The following is a 21,148-nucleotide window of genomic DNA, read 5'->3' as shown; positions in this document are numbered from 1 at the left end:
CCCACCCAACATCGCCTACAACCAACATCGCCCACAACCAACATCGCCCACACCAACAATCTCCTACACCAACATCGCCCACACCAACATCGCCCAACACCAACATCGCCCACCACCAACATCGCCCCAACACCAACATCGCCACACCAACATCGCCCACCACCAAAACATCGCCCAACACCAACATCAGACCACAACCAACATCGCCCACACCAACATCGCCCACACCAACATCGCCACACCAACATCGCCCACACCAACATCGCCCACACCAACATCGCCCACACCAACATCTCCTACGCCAACATCGCCACACCAACATCGCCCACACCAACATCGCCCACACCAACATCGCCCACACCAACCATCGCCACACCAACATCGCCCACACCAACATCGCCCACACCAACATCGCCCACACCAACACCACAATCGCCTACACCAACATCGCCCACACCAACATCGCCCACACAACATCGCCCACACCAACATCGCTCACAACAACATCGCCCACACCAACATCGCCCACACCAACATCGCTCACAACAACATCGCCCACACCAACATCGCCCACACCAACATCGCCCCACACCAACATCTCCTACACCAACATCGCCCACACCAACATCGCCCACACCAACATCGCCCACACCAACATCGCCCACACCAACATCGCCCACACCAACATCGCCCACACCAACATCGCTCACAACAAACATCGCCCCACACCAACATCGCCCACACCAACATCGCCCCACACCAACATCTCCTACAACAACATCGCCCACACCAACATCGCCCACACCAAACATCGCCCACACCAACATCGCCCACACCAACATCGCCTACACCAACCATCGCCCACACCAAACATCGCCCACACCAACATCTCCTACACCAACATCGCCACACACATCTCCTACACCAACACATCGCCCACACCAACATCGCCCACACCAACATCGCCCACACCAACATCGCCCACACCAACATCGCCCACACCAACATCGCCTACACCAACATCGCCCACACCAACATCGCCCACCACCACATCGCCCACACCAACATCGCCTAACAACATCGCCCACACAACATCGCCCACACCAACATCGCCCACACCAACATCGCCTACACCAACATCGCCCACACCAACATCGCCCACACCAACATCGCCCACACCAACATCGCCCTACACCAACATCGCCCACAACAACATCGCCCACACCAACATCGCCCACACCAACATCGCCCACACCAACATCGCCCACACCAACATCGCCCACACCAACTCGCCACACCAACATCGCCCACACCAACATCGCCCACACCAACATCGCCCCACCAACATCGCCCACACCAACATCGCCCACACCAACATCGCCCACACCAACATCGCCTACACCAACATCGCCCACACCAACATCGCCCACACCAACATCGCCCACACCAACATCGCCACACCAACATCGCCCACACAACATTCGCCCACACCAACATCGCCCACCCAACATCGCCACACCAACATTCGCCCACACCAACATCGCCCACACCAACATCGCCCACACCAACATCGCCCACACCAACATCGCCCACACCAACATCGCCTCACACCAACATCGCCACACCAAACATCGCCCAACACCAACGCCACACAACATCGCCCACACCAACATCCGCCCACACCAACATCGCCCACACCAACATCGCCCACACCAACATCGCCCCACACAACATCGCCCACACAACATCGCCCACACCAACATCGCCCACCACCAACATCGCCCACACCCAAACATCCCGCAGCCAAACATCGCCCACACCAACATCGCCCACACCAACACCTCGCCCTACGCCCAACATCGCCCTACACCAACATCGCCCACACCAACATCGCCACACCAACATCTCCTCGCCAACATCGCCCACACCAACATCGCCCACACCACACATCGCCCACACCAACATCGCCCACACCAACATCGCCCCACACCAACATCGCCCACACCAACATCGCTCACAACAACATCGCCCACACCAACATCGCCCACACCAACATCGCCCACACCAACATCTCCTACGCCAACATCGCCCACACACCAACATCGCCCACACCAACATTCTCCTACACCAACATCGCCCACACCAACATCGCCCACACCAACATCTCCTACGCCAACATCGCCCACAACAACATCGCCCACACCAACATCGCCCACACCAACATCGCCCACACCAACATCGCCCACAACCAACATCGCCCACACCAACATCTCCTACGCCAACATCGCCCACACCAACATCTCCTACGCCAACATCGCCCACACCAACATTCGCCCACACCAAACATCCCCACACCAACATCGCCCACACCAACATCGCCCACACCAACATCGCCCACACCAACATCGCTCACAACAACATCGCCCACACCAACATCGCCCACACCAACATCGCCCACACCAACATCTCCTACGCCAACATCGCCCACACCAAACATCGCCCACACCAACATCTCTACACCAACATCGCCCACACCAACATCGCCCACACCAACATCGCCCACACCAACATCGCCCACCACCAAACATCGCCCACACCAACATCGCCCACACCAACATCGCCCACACAACATCGCCCACACCAACATCGCCCACACCAACATCTCCTACGCCAACATCGCCCACACCAACATCGCCCACACCAACACGCCACACCAACATCGCCCACACCAACATCGCCCACACCAACATCGCCCACACCAACATCGCCCACACAACATCGCCCACCCACCAACATCTCCTACGCCCAACATCGCCCACACCAACATCGCCCACACCAACATCGCCCACACCAAACATCGCCACACCAACATCGCCCACACCAACATCGCCCACACCAACATCGCCACACCAACATCGCCCACACCAACATCGCCTACACCAACATCGCCCCCACCAACATTCGCCCACACCAACATCGCCCACACCAACATCGCTCACAACAACATCGCCCACACCAACATCGCCCACACCAACATCGCCCACACCAACATCGCCCACACCAACATCGCCCACCAACATCGCCCACACCAACATCGCCCACACCAAACATCGCCCACACCAACATCGCCCACACCAACATCGCCCACACCAACATCGCCTACACCAACATCGCACACACCCAACATCGCCCACACCAACATCGCCCACACCAACATCGCTCACAACAACATCGCCCACACCAACATCGCCCACACCAACATCGCCCACACCAACATCGCCCACACCAACATCGCCTACACCAACATCGCCCACACCAACATCGCCCACACCAACATCTCCTACACCAACATCGCCACACCAACATCGCCCACACCAACATCGCCCACACCAACATCGCCCACACCAACATCGCCTACACCAACATCGCCCACACCAACATCCGCCCACACCAACATCTCCTACACCAACATCGCCCACACCAACATCGCCCACACCAACATCGCCCACACCAACATCGCCCACACCAACATCGCCCACACCACCATCGCCCACACCAACATCGCCCACACCAACATCGCCTACACCAACATCGCCCCACACCAACATCGCCCACACCAACATCTCCTACGCCAAACATCGCCCACACCAAACATCGCCCACACCAACATCGCCACACCAACATCGCCCACACCACATCGCCCACACCAACATCGCCCACACCAACATCGCCCACACCAACATCGCCTACACCAACATCGCCCACACCACATCGCCCACACAAAATCTCCTACACCAACATCGCCCACACCAACATCGCCCACACCAACATCGCCCACACCAACATCGCCTACACCAACATCGCCCACACCAACATCGCCCACACCAACATCGCCCACACCAACATTCCTACGCCAACATCGCCCACACCAACACTCGCCCACACCAACATCTCCTACGCCCAACATCGCCCACACCCAACATCGCCCACGCCAACATCGCCCACACAAACATCGCCCACACCAACATCGCCACACCACACGCCCACACCAACATCGCCACAACTAACATCGCCACACCAACATCGCCCACACCAACATCGCCCCACACCAACACGCCCCACACCAACATCGCCCACACCAACATCGCCCACACCAACATCTCCCTACGCCAACATCGCCCCACACCAACATCGCCACACCCAACATCGCCCACACCAACATCGCCCACACCAACATCGCCCACACCAACATCGCCCACACCAACATCGCCCACACCAACATCGCCCACACCAACATCGCCCACACCAACATCGCCTACACCAACATCGCCCACACCAACATCGCCCACACCAACATCGCCCACACCAACATCGCTCACAACAACATCGCCCACACCAACATCGCCCACACCAACATCGCCCACACCAACATCGCCCACACCAACATCGCCCACACCAACATCGCCCACCACCAACATCGCCCACACCAACATCGCCCACAACCAACATCGCCCACACCAACATCGCCCACACCAACATCGCCCACACCAACATCGCCTACACCAACATCGCCCACACCAACATCGCCCACACCAACATCGCCCACACCAAACATCGCCCACACCAACATCGCCTACACCCAACATCGCCCACACCAACATCGCCCACACCAACATCGCCCCACCAACATCGCCCACCACATCACATCGCCCACACCAACATCGCCCACACCCAACATCGCCCACACCAACATCGCCCACACCAACATCGCCCACACCAACATCGCCACAACACCATCGCCCACACCAACATCGCCCACACCAACATCGCCCACCCAACATCGCCCACACCAACATCGCCCACACCATCGCCCACACCAACATCGCCCACACCAACATCTCCCCCCAACATCGCCCACACCCATCGCCCACACCAACATCGCCCACACCAACATCGCCCACACCAACATCGCCCACACCAACATCGCCCACCAACATCGCCCACACACATCGCCCACACCAACATCTCTACGCCAACATCGCCCCACCAACATCGCCCACACCAACATCGCCCACACCAACATCGCCCACACCAACATCGCCCACACCAACATCGCCCACACCAACATCGCCTACCCAACATCGCCCACACCAACATCGCCCACACCAACATCTCCTACGCCAACATCGCCCACACCAACATCGCCCACACCAACATCTCCTACCACACCCAACATCGCCCACACCAACATCGCCCACACCAACATCGCCCCACCAACATCGCCCACACCAACATCGCCTACACCAACATCGCCCACACCAACATCGCCCACACCAACATCTCCTACGCCAACATCGCCCACACCAACATCGCCCACACCAACATCGCCCACACCAACATCGCCCACACCAACATCGCCCACACCAACATCGCCCCACACCAACATCGCCCACACCAACATCGCCCACACCAACATCGCCCACACCAACATCGCCCACACCAACATCGCCCACACCAACATCGCCTACACCAACATCGCCCACACCAACATCGCCCACACCAACATCGCCCCCACACCAACATCGCTCACAAACAACATCGCCCACACCAACATCGCCCACACAACATCGGCCCACACCAACATCGCCCACACCAACATCGCCCACACCAACATCTCCTACGCCAAACATCGCCCCACACCAACATCGCCCACACAAACATCGCCCACACCAACATCGCCCACACCAACATTCGCCCACACCAACATCGCCCACACCAACATCGCCCACACCAACATCGCCCACACCAACATCGCCCACACCAACATCGCCCACACCCAACATCGCCCACACCAACATCTCCTACGCCAACATCGCCCACACCAACATCGCCCACACCAACATCGCCCACACCAACATCGCCCACACCAACATCGCCTAGACCAACATCACCTACGCCAACATCGCCCACACCAACATCGCCCACACCAACATCGCCCACACCAACATCGCCCACACCAACATCGCCCACACCAACATCGCCCACACCAACATCGCCCACACCAACATCGCCCACACCAACATCTCCTACGCCAACATCGCCCACACCAACATCGCCCACACCAACATCTCCTACGCCAACATCGCCCACACCAACATCGCCCACACCAACATCGCCCACACCAACATCGCCCACACCAACATCGCCCACACCAACATCGCCCACACCAACATCTCCTACGCCAACATCGCCCCACACCAACATCCCCACACCAACATCGCCCACACCAAACATCGCCCACCACCAACATCGCCACACCAACATCGCCCCACGCCAACATCGCCCACACCAACATCGCCCACCACATCCCACACCACATCTCCTACGCCAACATCGCCCACACCAACATCGCCCACAACCAACATCGCCCACACCAAACATCGCCCACACCAACATCGCCCCACACCAACATCGCCCACACCAACATCTCCTACGCCAACATCGCCCACACCAACATCGCCCACACCAACATCGCCCACACCAACATCGCCCACACCAACATCGCCCACACCAACATCGCCCACACCAACATCGCCCACACCAACATCGCCCACACCAACATCTCCTACGCCAACATCGCCCACACCAACATCGCCCACACCAACATCGCCCACACCAACATCGCCCACACCAACATCGCCTAGACCAACATCACCTACGCCAACATCGCCCACACCAACATCGCCCACACCAAACATCGCCCACACCAACAATCGCACCCACACCAACATCGCCCACACCAACATCGCCCACACCAAACATCGCCACACCAAGCATCTCCTACGGCCAACATCGCCCAACACCAACATCGCCAACACCAACATACGCCCACACCAACATTCGCCCCACCAACATCGCCCACACCAACATCGCCCCACACCACAAACATCGCCCACACCAACTGGGCCCACCACCAAATCTCCTACGCCAACATCGCCACACCAACATCGCCCACACCAACATCGCCCACACCAAGCATCGCCAACACCAACATCGCCTAGACAACAATCACCTACGCCCCCAACATCGCCCACACCAACATCGCCACACACATTCGCCCACACCAACATCGCGCCACACCAACATCGCCCACACAAACATCTGCCCACCACCAACATCGCCCACCCACCATTCCTACGGCCAACATCGCCCCCCAACATCGCCCACACCAACATCGCCCACACCAACATCGCCCCACACCCAACATCGCCCACCACCAACATCGCCCACACCAACATCGCCCACACCAACATCGCCCACACCAACATCGCCCACACCAACATCGCCCACACCAACATCTCCTACGCCAACATCGCCCAACACCAACATCGCCACACAACATCGCCCAACCAACATCGCCCACACCAACATCGCCCACACCACATCGCCCACACCAACATCTCCTACACCAACATCGCCACACCAACATCGCCCACACCAACATCTCCCTACGCCAACATCGCCCACACCAACATCGCCCACACCAACATCGCCCACACCAACATCGCCCACACCAACATCGCCTAGACCAACATCACCTACGCCAACATCGCCCACACCACATCGCCCACACCAACATCGCCCACACCAACATCGCCCACACCAACATCGCCCACACCAACATCGCCCACACCAACATCGCCCACACCAACATCTCCTACGCCAACATCGCCCACACCAACATCGCCCACACCAACATCGCCCACACCAACATCGCCCACACCAACATCGCCCACACCAACATCGCCCACACCAACATCGCCCACACCAACATCTCCTACGCCAACATCGCCCACACCAACATCGCCCACACCAACATCGCCCACACCAACATCGCCCACACCAACATCTCCTACGCCAACATCGGCCACACCAACATCGCCCACACCAACATCGCCCACACCAACATCGCCCACACCAACATCGCCCTAGACCAACATCACCTACGCCAACATCGCCCACACCAACATCGCCCACACCAACATCGCCCACACCAACATCGCCCACACCAACATCGCCCACACCAACATCGCCCACACCAACATTCGCCCACACCAACATCGCCCACACCAACATCTCCTACGCCAACATCGCCCACACCAACATCGCCCACACCAACATCTCCTACGCCAACATCGCCCACACCAACATCGCCCACACCAACATCGCCCACACCAACATCGCCCACACCAACATCGCCCACACCAACATCGCCCACACCAACATCTCCTACGCCAACATCGCCCACACCAACATCGCCCACACCACATCGCCCACACCAAACATCGCCCACACCAACATCGCCCACACAACATCGCCCACACCAACGTCGCCCACACCACATCGCCCACACCAACATCTCCTACGCCAACATCGCCCACACCAACATCGCCCACACCAACATCGCCCACACCAACATCGCCCACACCAACATCGCCCACACCAACATCGCCACACCAACATCTCCTACGCCAACATCGCCCACACCAACATCGCCCACACCAACATCGCCCACACCAACATCGCCCACACCAACATCGCCCACACCAACATCGCCCACACCAACATCGCCCACACCAACATCGCCCACACCAACATCTCCTACGCCAACATCGCCCACACCAACATCGCCCACACCAACATCGCCCACACCAACATCGCCCACACCAACATCGCCTAGACCAACATCACCTACGCCAACATCGCCCACACCAACATCGCCCACACCAACATCGCCCACACCAACATCGCCCACACCAACATCGCCCACACCAACATCGCCCACAACCAACATCGCCCACACCAACATCGCCCACACCAACATCTCCTACGCCAACATCGCCCACACCAACATCGCCCACACCAACATCGCCCACACCAACATCGCCCACACCAACATCGCCCACACCAACATCGCCCACACCAACGTCGCCCACACCAACATCGCCCACACCAACATCTCCTACGCCAACATCGCCCACACCAACATCGCCCACACCAACATCGCCCACACCAACATCGCCCACACCAACATCGCCCACACCAACATCGCCCACACCAACATCTCCTACGCCAACATCGCCCACACCAACATCGCCCACACCAACATCGCCCACACCAACATCGCCCACACCAACATCGCCCACACCAACATCGCCCACACCAACATCTCCTACGCCAACATCGCCCACACCAACATCGCCCACACCAACATCGCCCACACCAACATCGCCCACACCAACATCGCCCACACCAACATCACCCACTCCAACATCACCCACACCAACATCGCCCACACCAACATCGCCCACACCAACATCGCCCACACCAACATCGCCCACACCAACATCTCCTACGCCAACATCGCCCACACCAACATCGCCCACACCAACATCGCCCACTCCAACATCACCCACACCAACATCGCCCACACCAACATCGCCCACACCAACATCGCCCACACCAACATCGCCCACACCAACATCTCCTACGCCAACATCGCCCACACCAACATCGCCCACACCAACATCGCCCACACCAACATCGCCCACACCAACATCGCCCACACCAACATCTCCTACGCCAACATCGCCCACACCAACATCGCCTACACCAACATCGCCCACACCAACATCGCCCACACCAACATCGCCCACACCAACATCGCTCACACCAACATCGCCCACACCAACATCGCCCACACCAACATCGCCCACACCAACATCGCCCACACCAACATCGCCCACACCAACATCGCCTACACCAACATCGCCCACACCAACATCGCCCACACCAACATCTCCTACACCAACATCACCCACACCAACATCACCCACACCAACATCGCCCACACCAACATCACCCACACCAACATCGCCCACACCAACATCGCCCACACCAACATCGCCCACACCAACATCTCCTACGCCAACATCGCCCACACCAACATCGCCCACACCAACATCGCCCACTCCAACATCACCCACACCAACATCGCCCACACCAACATCGCCCACACCAACATCGCCCACACCAACATCGCCCACACCAACATCGCCCACACCAACATCGCCCACACCAACATCGCCCACACCAACATCGCCCACACCAACATCGCCCACACCAACATCGCCCACACCAACATCGCCCACACCAACATCGCCCACACCAACATCGCCCACACCAACATCGCCCACACCAACATCGCCCACACCAACATCGCCCACACCAACATCACTCACAACAACATCGCCCACACCAACATCTCCTACGCCAACATCGCCCACACCAATATCGCCCACACCAACATCGCCCACTCCAACATCACCCACACCAACATCTCCTACGCCAACATCGCCCACACCAACATCGCCCACTCCAACATCACCCACACCAACATCGCCCACACCAACATCTCCTACGCCAACATCGCCCACACCAACATCGCCCACACCAACATCGCCCACACCAACATCGCCCACACCAACATCGCCCACACCAACATCGCCCACACCAACATCGCCCACACCAACATCGCCCACACCAACATCGCCCACACCAACATCGCCCACACCAACATCGCCCACACCAACATCGCCCACACCAACATCGCCCACACCAACATCTCCCACACCAACATCGCCCACACCAACATCGCCCACACCAACATCGCCCACACCAACATCGCTCACAACAACATCGCCCACACCAACATCTCCTACGCCAACATCGCCCACACCAATATCGCCCACACCAACATCGCCCACACCAACATCGCCCACACCAACATCGCCCACACCAACATCGCCCACACCAACATCTCCTACGCCAACATCGCCCACACCAACATCGCCCACACCAACATCGCCCACACCAACATCGCCCACACCAACATCGCCCACACCAACATCGCCCACACCAACATCTCCTACGCCAACAAGGCCCACACCAACATCGCCCCCACCAACATCGCCCACACCAACATCGCCCACACCAACATCGCCCACACCAACATCGCCCACACCAACATCTCCTACGCCAACATCGCCCACACCAACATCGCCCACACCAACATCGCCCACACCAACATCTCCTACGCCAACATCGCCCACACCAACATCGCCCACACCAACATCTCCTACGCCAACATCGCCCACACCAACATCGCCCACACCAACATCGCCCACACCAACATCGCCCACACCAACATCACCCACGCCAACATCGCCCACACCGACATCACCCACACCAACATCGCCCACACCAACATCGCCCACACCAACATCGCCCACACCAACATCGCCCACACCAACATCTCCTACGCCAACATCGCCCACACCAACATCGCCCACACCAACATCGCCCACACCAACATCGCCCACTCCAACATCGCCCACACCAACATCGCCCACACCAACATCGCCCACACCAACATCTCCTACGCCAACATCGCCCACACCAACATCGCCCACACCAACATCTCCTACGCCAACATCGCCCACACCAACATCGCCCACACCAACATCGCCCACACCAACATCGCCCACACCAACATCGCCCACACCAACATCGCCCACACCAACATCTCCTACGCCAACATCGCCCACGCCAACATCGCCCACGCCAACATCGCCCACACCAACATCTCCTACGCCAACATCGCCCACACCAACATCGCCCACACCAACATCTCCTACGCCAACATCGCCCACACCAACATCGCCCACACCAACATCGCCCACACCAACATCGCCCACACCAACATCGCCCACACCAACATCGCCCACACCAACATCTCCTACGCCAACATCGCCCACACCAACATCGCCCACACCAACATCGCCCACACCAACATCGCCCACACCAACATCGCCCACACCAACATCGCCCACACCAACATCACCCACACCAACATCGCCCACACCAACATCTCCTACGCCAACATCGCCCACACCAACATCACCCACACCAACATCGCCCACACCAACATCGCCCACACCAACATCGCCCACACCAACATCGCCCACTCCAACATCGCCCACACCAACATCGCCCACACCAACATCGCCCACACCAACATCTCCTACGCCAACATCGCCCACACCAACATCGCCCACACCAACATCTCCTACGCCAACATCGCCCACACCAACATCGCCCACACCAACATCGCCCACACCAACATCGCCCACACCAACATCGCCCACACCAACATCGCCCACACCAACATCTCCTACGCCAACATCGCCCACGCCAACATCGCCCACGCCAACATCGCCCACACCAACATCTCCTACGCCAACATCGCCCACACCAACATCGCCCACACCAACATCTCCTACGCCAACATCGCCCACACCAACATCGCCCACACCAACATCGCCCACACCAACATCGCCCACACCAACATCGCCCACACCAACATCGCCCACACCAACATCGCCCACACCAACATCTCCTACGCCAACATCGCCCACACCAACATCGCCCACACCAACATCGCCCACACCAACATCTCCTACGCCAACATCGCCCACACCAACATCGCCCACACCAACATCGCCCACACCAACATCTCCTACGCCAACATCGCCCACACCAACATCGCCCACACCAACATCTCCTACGCCAACATCGCCCACACCAACATCGCCCACACCAACATCGCCCACACCAACATCGCCCACACCAACATCGCCCACACCAACATCGCCCACACCAACATCGCCCACACCAACATCGCCCACACCAACATCGCCCACACCAACATACATCTCCTACGCCAACATCGCCCACACCAACATCGCCCACGCCAACATCGCCCACACCAACATCGCCCACACCAACATCGCCCACACCAACATCGCCCACACCAACATCGCCCACACCAACATCTCCTACGCCAACATCGCCCACACCAACATCGCCCACACCAACATCGCCCACACCAACATCGCCCACACCAACATCGCCCACACCAACATCTCCTACGCCAACAAGGCCCACACCAACATCGCCCACACCAACATCGCCCACACCAACATCGCCCACACCAACATCTCCTACGCCAACATCGCCCACACCAACATCGCCCACACCAACATCGCCCACACCAACATCGCCCACACCAACATCGCCCACACCAACATCGCCCACACCAACATCGCCCACACCAACATCGCCCACACCAACATCGCCCACGCCAACATTGCCCACACCAACATCGCCCACACCAACATCGCCCACGCCACCATCGCCCACACCAACATCGCCCACACCAACATCGCCCACACCAACATCTCCTACGCCAACATCGCCCACACCAACATCGCCCACACCAACATCGCCCACACCAACATCGCCCACACCAACATCGCCCACACCAACATCTCCTACGCCAACATCGCCCACGCCAACATCGCCCACACCAACATCGCCCACACCAACATCGCCCACACCAACATCGCCCACACCAACATCTCCTACGCCAACAAGGCCCACACCAACATCGCCCACACCAACATCGCCCACACCAACATCGCCCACACCAACATCGCCCACACCAACATCGCCCACGCCAACATCGCCCACACCAACATCGCCCACACCAACATCGCCCACACCAACATCGCCCACACCAACATCGCCCACACCAACATCGCCCACACCAACATCGCCCACGCCAACATCGCCCACACCAACATCGCCCACACCAACATCGCCCACACCAACATCGCCCACACCAACATCGCCCACACCAACATCTCCTACGCCAACATCGCCCACACCAACATCGCCCACACCAACATCGCCCACACCAACATCGCCCACACCAACATCGCCCACACCAACATCTCCTACGCCAACATCGCCCACGCCAACATCGCCCACACCAACATCGCCCACACCAACATCGCCCACACCAACATCGCCCACACCAACATCTCCTACGCCAACAAGGCCCACACCAACATCGCCCACACCAACATCGCCCACACCAACATCGCCCACACCAACATCGCCCACACCAACATCGCCCACGCCAACATCGCCCACACCAACATCGCCCACACCAACATCGCCCACGCCACCATCGCCCACACCAACATCGCCCACACCAACATCGCCCACACCAACATCGCCTACGCCAACATCGCCCACACCAACATCGCCCACACCAACATCGCCCACACCAACATCGCCCACACCAACATCGCCCACACCAACATCGCCCACACCAACATCGCCCACGCCAACATCGCCCACACCAACATCTCCAACGCCAACATCGCCCACACCAACATCGCCCACACCAACATCGCCCACACCAACATCGCCCACACCAACATCGCCCACACCAACATCGCCCACACCAACATCGCCCACACCAACATCGCCCACACCAACATCGCCCACACCAACATCGCCCACACCAACATCGCCCACGCCAACATCGCCCACACCAACATCGCCCACACCAACATCGCTCACACCAACATCGCCCACACCAACATCTCCTACGCCAACATCGCCCACACCAACATCGCCCACACCAACATCGCCCACACCAACATCGCCCACACCAACATCGCCCACACCAACATCTCCTACGCCAACATCGCCCACGCCAACATCGCCCACACCAACATCGCCCACACCAACATCGCCCACACCAACATCGCCCACACCAACGTCGCCCACACCAACATCGCCCACACCAACATCGCCCACACCAACATCGCCCACACCAACATCGCCCACACCAACATCGCCCACACCAACATCGCCCACACCAACATCGCCCGCCAACATCGCCCACCAACATCGCCCACACCAACATCGCTCACACCAACATCGCCCACACCAACATCTCCTACGCCAACATCGCCCACACCAACATCGCCCACACCAACATCGCCCACACCAACATCGCCCACACCAACATCGCCCACACCAACATCTCCTACGCCAACATCGCCCACGCCAACATCGCCCACGCCAACATCGCCCACACCAACATCTCCTACGCCAACATCGCCCACACCAACATCGCCCACACCAACATCTCCTACGCCAACATCGCCCACGCCAACATCGCCCACACCAACATCGCCCACACCAACATCGCCCACACCAACATCTCCTACGCCAACATCGCCCACACCAACATCGCCCACACCAACATCGCCCACACCAACATCGCCAACACCAACATCGCCCACACCAACATCGCCCACACCAACATCGCCCACACCAACATCTCCTACGCCAACATCGCCCACACCAACATCGCCCACACCAACATCGCCCACACCAACATCGCCCACACAAACAACGCCCACACCAACATCGCCCACGCCAACATCGCCCACACCAACATCGCCCACACCAACATCTCCAACGCCAACATCGCCCACACCAACATCGCCCACACCAACATCGCCCACACCAACATCGCCCACACCAACATCGCCCACACCAACATCGCCCACACCAACATCGCCCACACCAACATCGCCCACACCAACATCGCCCACACCAACATCGCCCACACCAACATCGCCCACGCCAACATCGCCCACACCAACATCGCCCACACCAACATCGCTCACACCAACATCGCCCACACCAACATCTCCTACGCCAACATCGCCCACACCAACATCGCCCACACCAACATCGCCCACACCAACATCGCCCACACCAACATCGCCCACACCAACATCTCCTACGCCAACATCGCCCACGCCAACATCGCCCACACCAACATCGCCCACACCAACATCGCCCACACCAACATCGCCCACACCAACGTCGCCCACACCAACATCGCCCACACCAACATCGCCCACACCAACATCGCCCACACCAACATCGCCCACACCAACATCGCCCACACCAACATCGCCCACACCAACATCGCCCACGCCAACATCGCCCACACCAACATCGCCCACACCAACATCGCTCACACCAACATCGCCCACACCAACATCTCCTACGCCAACATCGCCCACACCAACATCGCCCACACCAACATCGCCCACACCAACATCGCCCACACCAACATCGCCCACACCAACATCTCCTACGCCAACATCGCCCACGCCAACATCGCCCACGCCAACATCGCCCACACCAACATCTCCTACGCCAACATCGCCCACACCAACATCGCCCACACCAACATCTCCTACGCCAACATCGCCCACGCCAACATCGCCCACACCAACATCGCCCACACCAACATCGCCCACACCAACATCTCCTACGCCAACATCGCCCACACCAACATCGCCCACACCAACATCGCCCACACCAACATCGCCAACACCAACATCGCCCACACCAACATCTCCTACGCCAACATCGCCCACGCCAACATCGCCCACACCAACATCTCCAACGCCAACATCGCCCACACCAACATCGCCCACACCAACATCTCCAACGCCAACATCGCCCACACCAACATCGCCCACACCAACATCGCCCACACCAACATCGCCCACACCAACATCGCCCACACCAACATCGCCCACACCAACATCGCCCACACCAACATCACCTACGCCAACATCGCCCACACCAACATCGCCCACACTAACATCTCCTACGCCAACATCGCTCACTCCAACATCGCCCACACCAACATCTCCTACGCCAACATCGCCCACGCCAACATCGCCCACGCCAACATCGCCCACACCAACATCTCCTACGCCAACATCGCCCACACCAACATCGCCCACACCAACATCTCCTACGCCAACATCGCCCACGCCAACATCGCCCACACCAACATCGCCCACACCAACATCGCCCACACCAACATCTCCTACGCCAACATCGCCCACACCAACATCGCCCACACCAACATCGCCCACACCAACATCGCCAACACCAACATCGCCCACACCAACATCTCCTACGCCAACATCGCCCACGCCAACATCGCCCACACCAACATCTCCAACGCCAACATCGCCCACACCAACATCGCCCACACCAACATCTTCCGAACAAACGTACCCCGGATCAACATCGCCCGCACCAACATCGTCCACAAGAACATCGCCTAGACCAACATCACCTACGCCAACATCTTCCGAACAAACGTACCCCGGAACAACATCGCCCGCAACAACACCCTCCGAAGAAACGTACCCGGGATCATCTTTCCCAACGACTGTGCGTACCACGAATAGTCCTACCACAGTGATCGATTCACATACCGTTGGGTATACTGAGCCTTCGTATTCCTCAAATTTACCTGCCCCAGATGCCCATAATAACACAAACAGCAGTTATTCTTCGATCAATGCACTCTTGTTTCACAAACCAATACCGTCGTTGGCGCCACAATTTTTACTATTTGCAAACAGAACACAGAATGCGTACCTCAATACCCATACCGTACATTCGAAGCCGCAAATAACGTATCCTTTCCTTTTCGTCAGACCGAAGACGAAAAACTTTAAGCAATTCCAGTTGTATGTGAAAAGACCTCAAACAAAGGACGATCGAAAACAGATGCGACACTGGTATCCTGGATTAGAGACGGCCCGGTGGTAGAGGCGTCAGCGGCATCGGCCCTCACCGGGGTTAAAAACCCATCCGGACCGTCCCCACGTAGTTGAGCACTGACTACTATCGTCCAACTACCGTGGTATCAACAAAGTGTCTAGTAAGCCTGAATTGGCCAAGCCTCCACCACCTAGGAGGTTGTGCTAGGCCAAGACGAAGAAGCAGTGAGTGATTTTTTGTGCGATACGCAATTGAGGTTTAAGTAATACGGCCAAGCCGTTCTATATCAACTATTTCGAGTTCGAGTTTCGTGTATTCGGGGTGTATAGGGAATAACAATCAGAAGAATAGTCAATTCAAATCATAACCACTTGTAGCGAAACATGTCGCTTTGAGACACATTTGTTTTCCTTGTAACAGGCAGCTTACGGGATAGCAATACGGCCAGGCGTTTAGTTTACTGTTTATAACTTGTTTAGCATAAACACTATGCCGCCTCAAGTGCTCAAGTACAAGCGAGCAAAAAGTGTCGGTGCTCTAAAATGGCTCTGATCGAGCTACTGAACAGCTAGTTGAAAGGCCTGATAGCATATGCTCTGAGGTTCACATTTGAATGTAATTGTACTGTAAAATTTTATGTAATAAATATGCAAACACGAAAAACAGTTGATTTATCTGGGTTGGGGTACATAGAAAAACGATTTGAAAGAACACTGCGCTATGTTAAACATTGCTCTACGAATACTGACTGCTGTATAACGATTTTCAGTGTGGTTTTACTTATTTAGGCCAGATTCTTGGTCAGCTTTCAGTGGTGCGAAGGCTGGATGAACAGTCGGGCGATCAATTCAGCCTGTAATGGACTCACGGAAACATGTAACACGCAAATGTTCTCTCACAGGCTCTTCATGTCATGAGGATAGCACCGGACGACCCAGTCTTTCCAACCTCGTCTGGCACGTGCAAAGTTGAGATGGAATGATGGCATTGATACGACTGCCAGAAAGGCCCTCACGAGCTGCAGATTTCCAAACGGGGAAGGCTTGGAATTGGAATACGAAATTCTAGATCTCCCCGGTCTGAAGTCCCTGAACTGCTATTGGGTTCGATCTTATCTGTGAATTGCTGCGGCTGTATTCTGGTCTCTCCAAGGCTTGACCGCGAAGGTCATACTGGATAGTGGCCAAAGCAAATTCACTCCTTCACTAGCTGTTTGGCACTTCCTTACCGATGTTCAGCTGGCTCTCCCTCACAATCCTTTTCCGCTGTCGGCTTCATGGGTTTATGAAATACACTTGCATATCCGTGCAAACTAGCCGAGACGATAACGGCGCCAGTCTTCACACGAAAGAAACCGGGTTCAAATCCCATCTCAACGGGTAAAATCAAGTCACAGAAAGCTAGAAATGTGTGGCAGCCCGATAGAGGTTCTAATGCTGCCAAGAAGGAGAAGAGGAATCAAATGAACCTGCTGTTCCTTCTCTCCTGCCTGCCATCGCACCGCGATAGACTTCTCCTGGATATCTCATCACGCCTAACTCGAAAGATCCTCTTCTCCAAGCACTATCTGCCTTCAACAAATCTTCCCATCTGTTCTGACAACAATGTCCTTCTGTCCCGCTTTCGTGTTCGTCTTCGTGACCTTTTGTCTCCTTGCCTCGTAATCCTGTTATCCCCTTGTCGTTCCAGTGGAGTTTTTTTTAAGAATCCTTTCAAAAAATTAAACATAATATAATAATAATTTTATAACAAAATAATAAAATAACTGAACTGATTCTTATTTTGCCATATAATGAGAATAATTCTAGTGGTTTGAATCAAGATCAGCAGTTCATTAAATATGTAATCGAATGTTTATGAAAAGTAGTTTGCGCTGCTTAATCCGTATTTTTCCCAACCCTTTGAAAATCTTTCACGTCTCTTGTAGACTACAGCGGGTTTAAGAATTGATCACGCTCAGCAATCACGCTCTGCACGTTGTTCTTAAAAGTATTTTTATGTACAACAAAGCAAATTTAACAGTTAGCGAAACGAGCCACGTTACTATCTACCTTTTCGAACAGGACAGTGAAAGGAATGATATCAAAAAAAAATCTTTCAGATCCGGTCAATGTTGTTCCGGTTTGATTCGTTCAAGCCACAACAGCAAAATTTCCGATACTTCTAACCGGTTGCACCGATTGCGCCAACGTTTTTATGGTAAACTTCATTTTCTGGCACTGCTAGTGCTAGATGCGCAGGCGTTACCTTAGCACCTTAGGAAGATGTAGGACACGGGAAAAGCTTTATAAGGCCGGTGAAATGTTTGGCGCAATATCAGTTAAACTTTACAATCGAATGAGTATCGAAGTGGCGTGAGTGAAGAAAACGAGAGGAAGCGTTTGCCATCCGTGAGGTTGGTTTAAAAACAATGGTTGTGTGAAGTGTCGTTAGGTGAGGTTATTTTCTGAGTATTAGTTATGTGCTATATCAAGGTGATTCGATGAGTGGTTGTTTGAAACTACCCTTGAAGATATTATTAGCAAGATAGTTGTATGCTATCTGAACCGCTCACGGCCACCAGATGATTGGGTCAATAGATCTTGGGTTTACAATAACCTGTACTGTCAAGGGACATATTGACCAGAGCCCAAACTATCAGCAGGAGTTCTACTAGATATCTGCATGATAGTACAGTGCTTAGAGATGTATTCTACTTGACTAACACATAAATCGTCTGATGACAGTTACTGTTACTTGCCGAGTGACATAAGTGATATAACTTTAATTTCACAAGTTTCTTCTTATCAATCTACAGAAGCAAGGAGTCTGTAACTGTTTAACAATATTTTACATTGCCATCAGCTTTCATATGATGCCAACAACTGTGACGGTAGGTCATTCGTCGGTGCTACGTGTGAAGCTATGAATGATTCATTCATTGCTGTCAAATCTGTGTACATCAATGAAGCCAAGCCTACCATAGTGGCAGCATGCAAGGACAAAATACGAATCGGTTTACTCCCGTAGCATGAGCAAGGTCAGTTTTCTCGGGAATTATTTATAAACACTTACTAAAACAGGATGAGAAACCTGTTGATTGGTTTGCATCTCGAACTTGGATTAGTTTTTGGTGTTTTAATATCATAATGAAATGGTAAATTAAATTAAATTAAATTTTAACTTGAACAAAGATTTAAGAATCACACTGAGTTGTACATCGACGGTTGCAATAATACAAGAAGCAGTGAACTTAACAACTCCTGTTCACCTGTACCGGACAACACACCGGTTCATCAGCAATATTGCTCACCTCACCGGCAGGCACATTGTGAAGCCTCGTTCCCGTGATTGCGAAATTCAACTTAATGATGTGGAAGAGAAAACCCCTGCAATTCACCGCGCGTAACGGGTACGCATTTTATGGTAGGTAATGCATTTGCCCAGTTCATAAAATCATCGTATCTTCACACGTGGTAGTGGCTCTTCCCGAAATGAAAGAACACGGCAAACACACCAACGAACCAATCCACTTTTCTTTCCGTTCATTTTAGGCCACTCCGCGCTGCCAACAGATGATAAT

General features: G+C 55.7%; 1 protein-coding gene across 1 annotated transcript; it reads left to right on the top strand.

Annotated features, from left to right (window-relative positions):
- Window positions 1-304: 304 nt before the first annotated feature.
- LOC118510017 (cell surface glycoprotein 1-like) lies at window positions 305-15,207 on the top strand (the record flags this gene model as incomplete). The annotated part of the gene is given in 7 exon segments (XM_036051404.1): window positions 305-310; window positions 313-480; window positions 483-584; window positions 586-720; window positions 9,535-11,037; window positions 12,920-13,291; window positions 14,920-15,207. Coding segments are annotated over 7 exon segments (2,574 nt in total), but the record flags the coding sequence as incomplete, so codon positions are not given.
- Between the last annotated feature and the right edge of the window lie 5,941 nt (window positions 15,208-21,148).

This window comes from Anopheles stephensi, chromosome 3 (assembly GCF_013141755.1).
Source record: "Anopheles stephensi strain Indian chromosome 3, UCI_ANSTEP_V1.0, whole genome shotgun sequence".
In the NCBI taxonomy this organism is placed as follows: domain Eukaryota; kingdom Metazoa; phylum Arthropoda; class Insecta; order Diptera; family Culicidae; genus Anopheles; species Anopheles stephensi.
The sequence above is the reverse complement of the archived record's forward strand: the minus strand, read 5'-3'. Positions and strand labels throughout refer to the sequence as shown.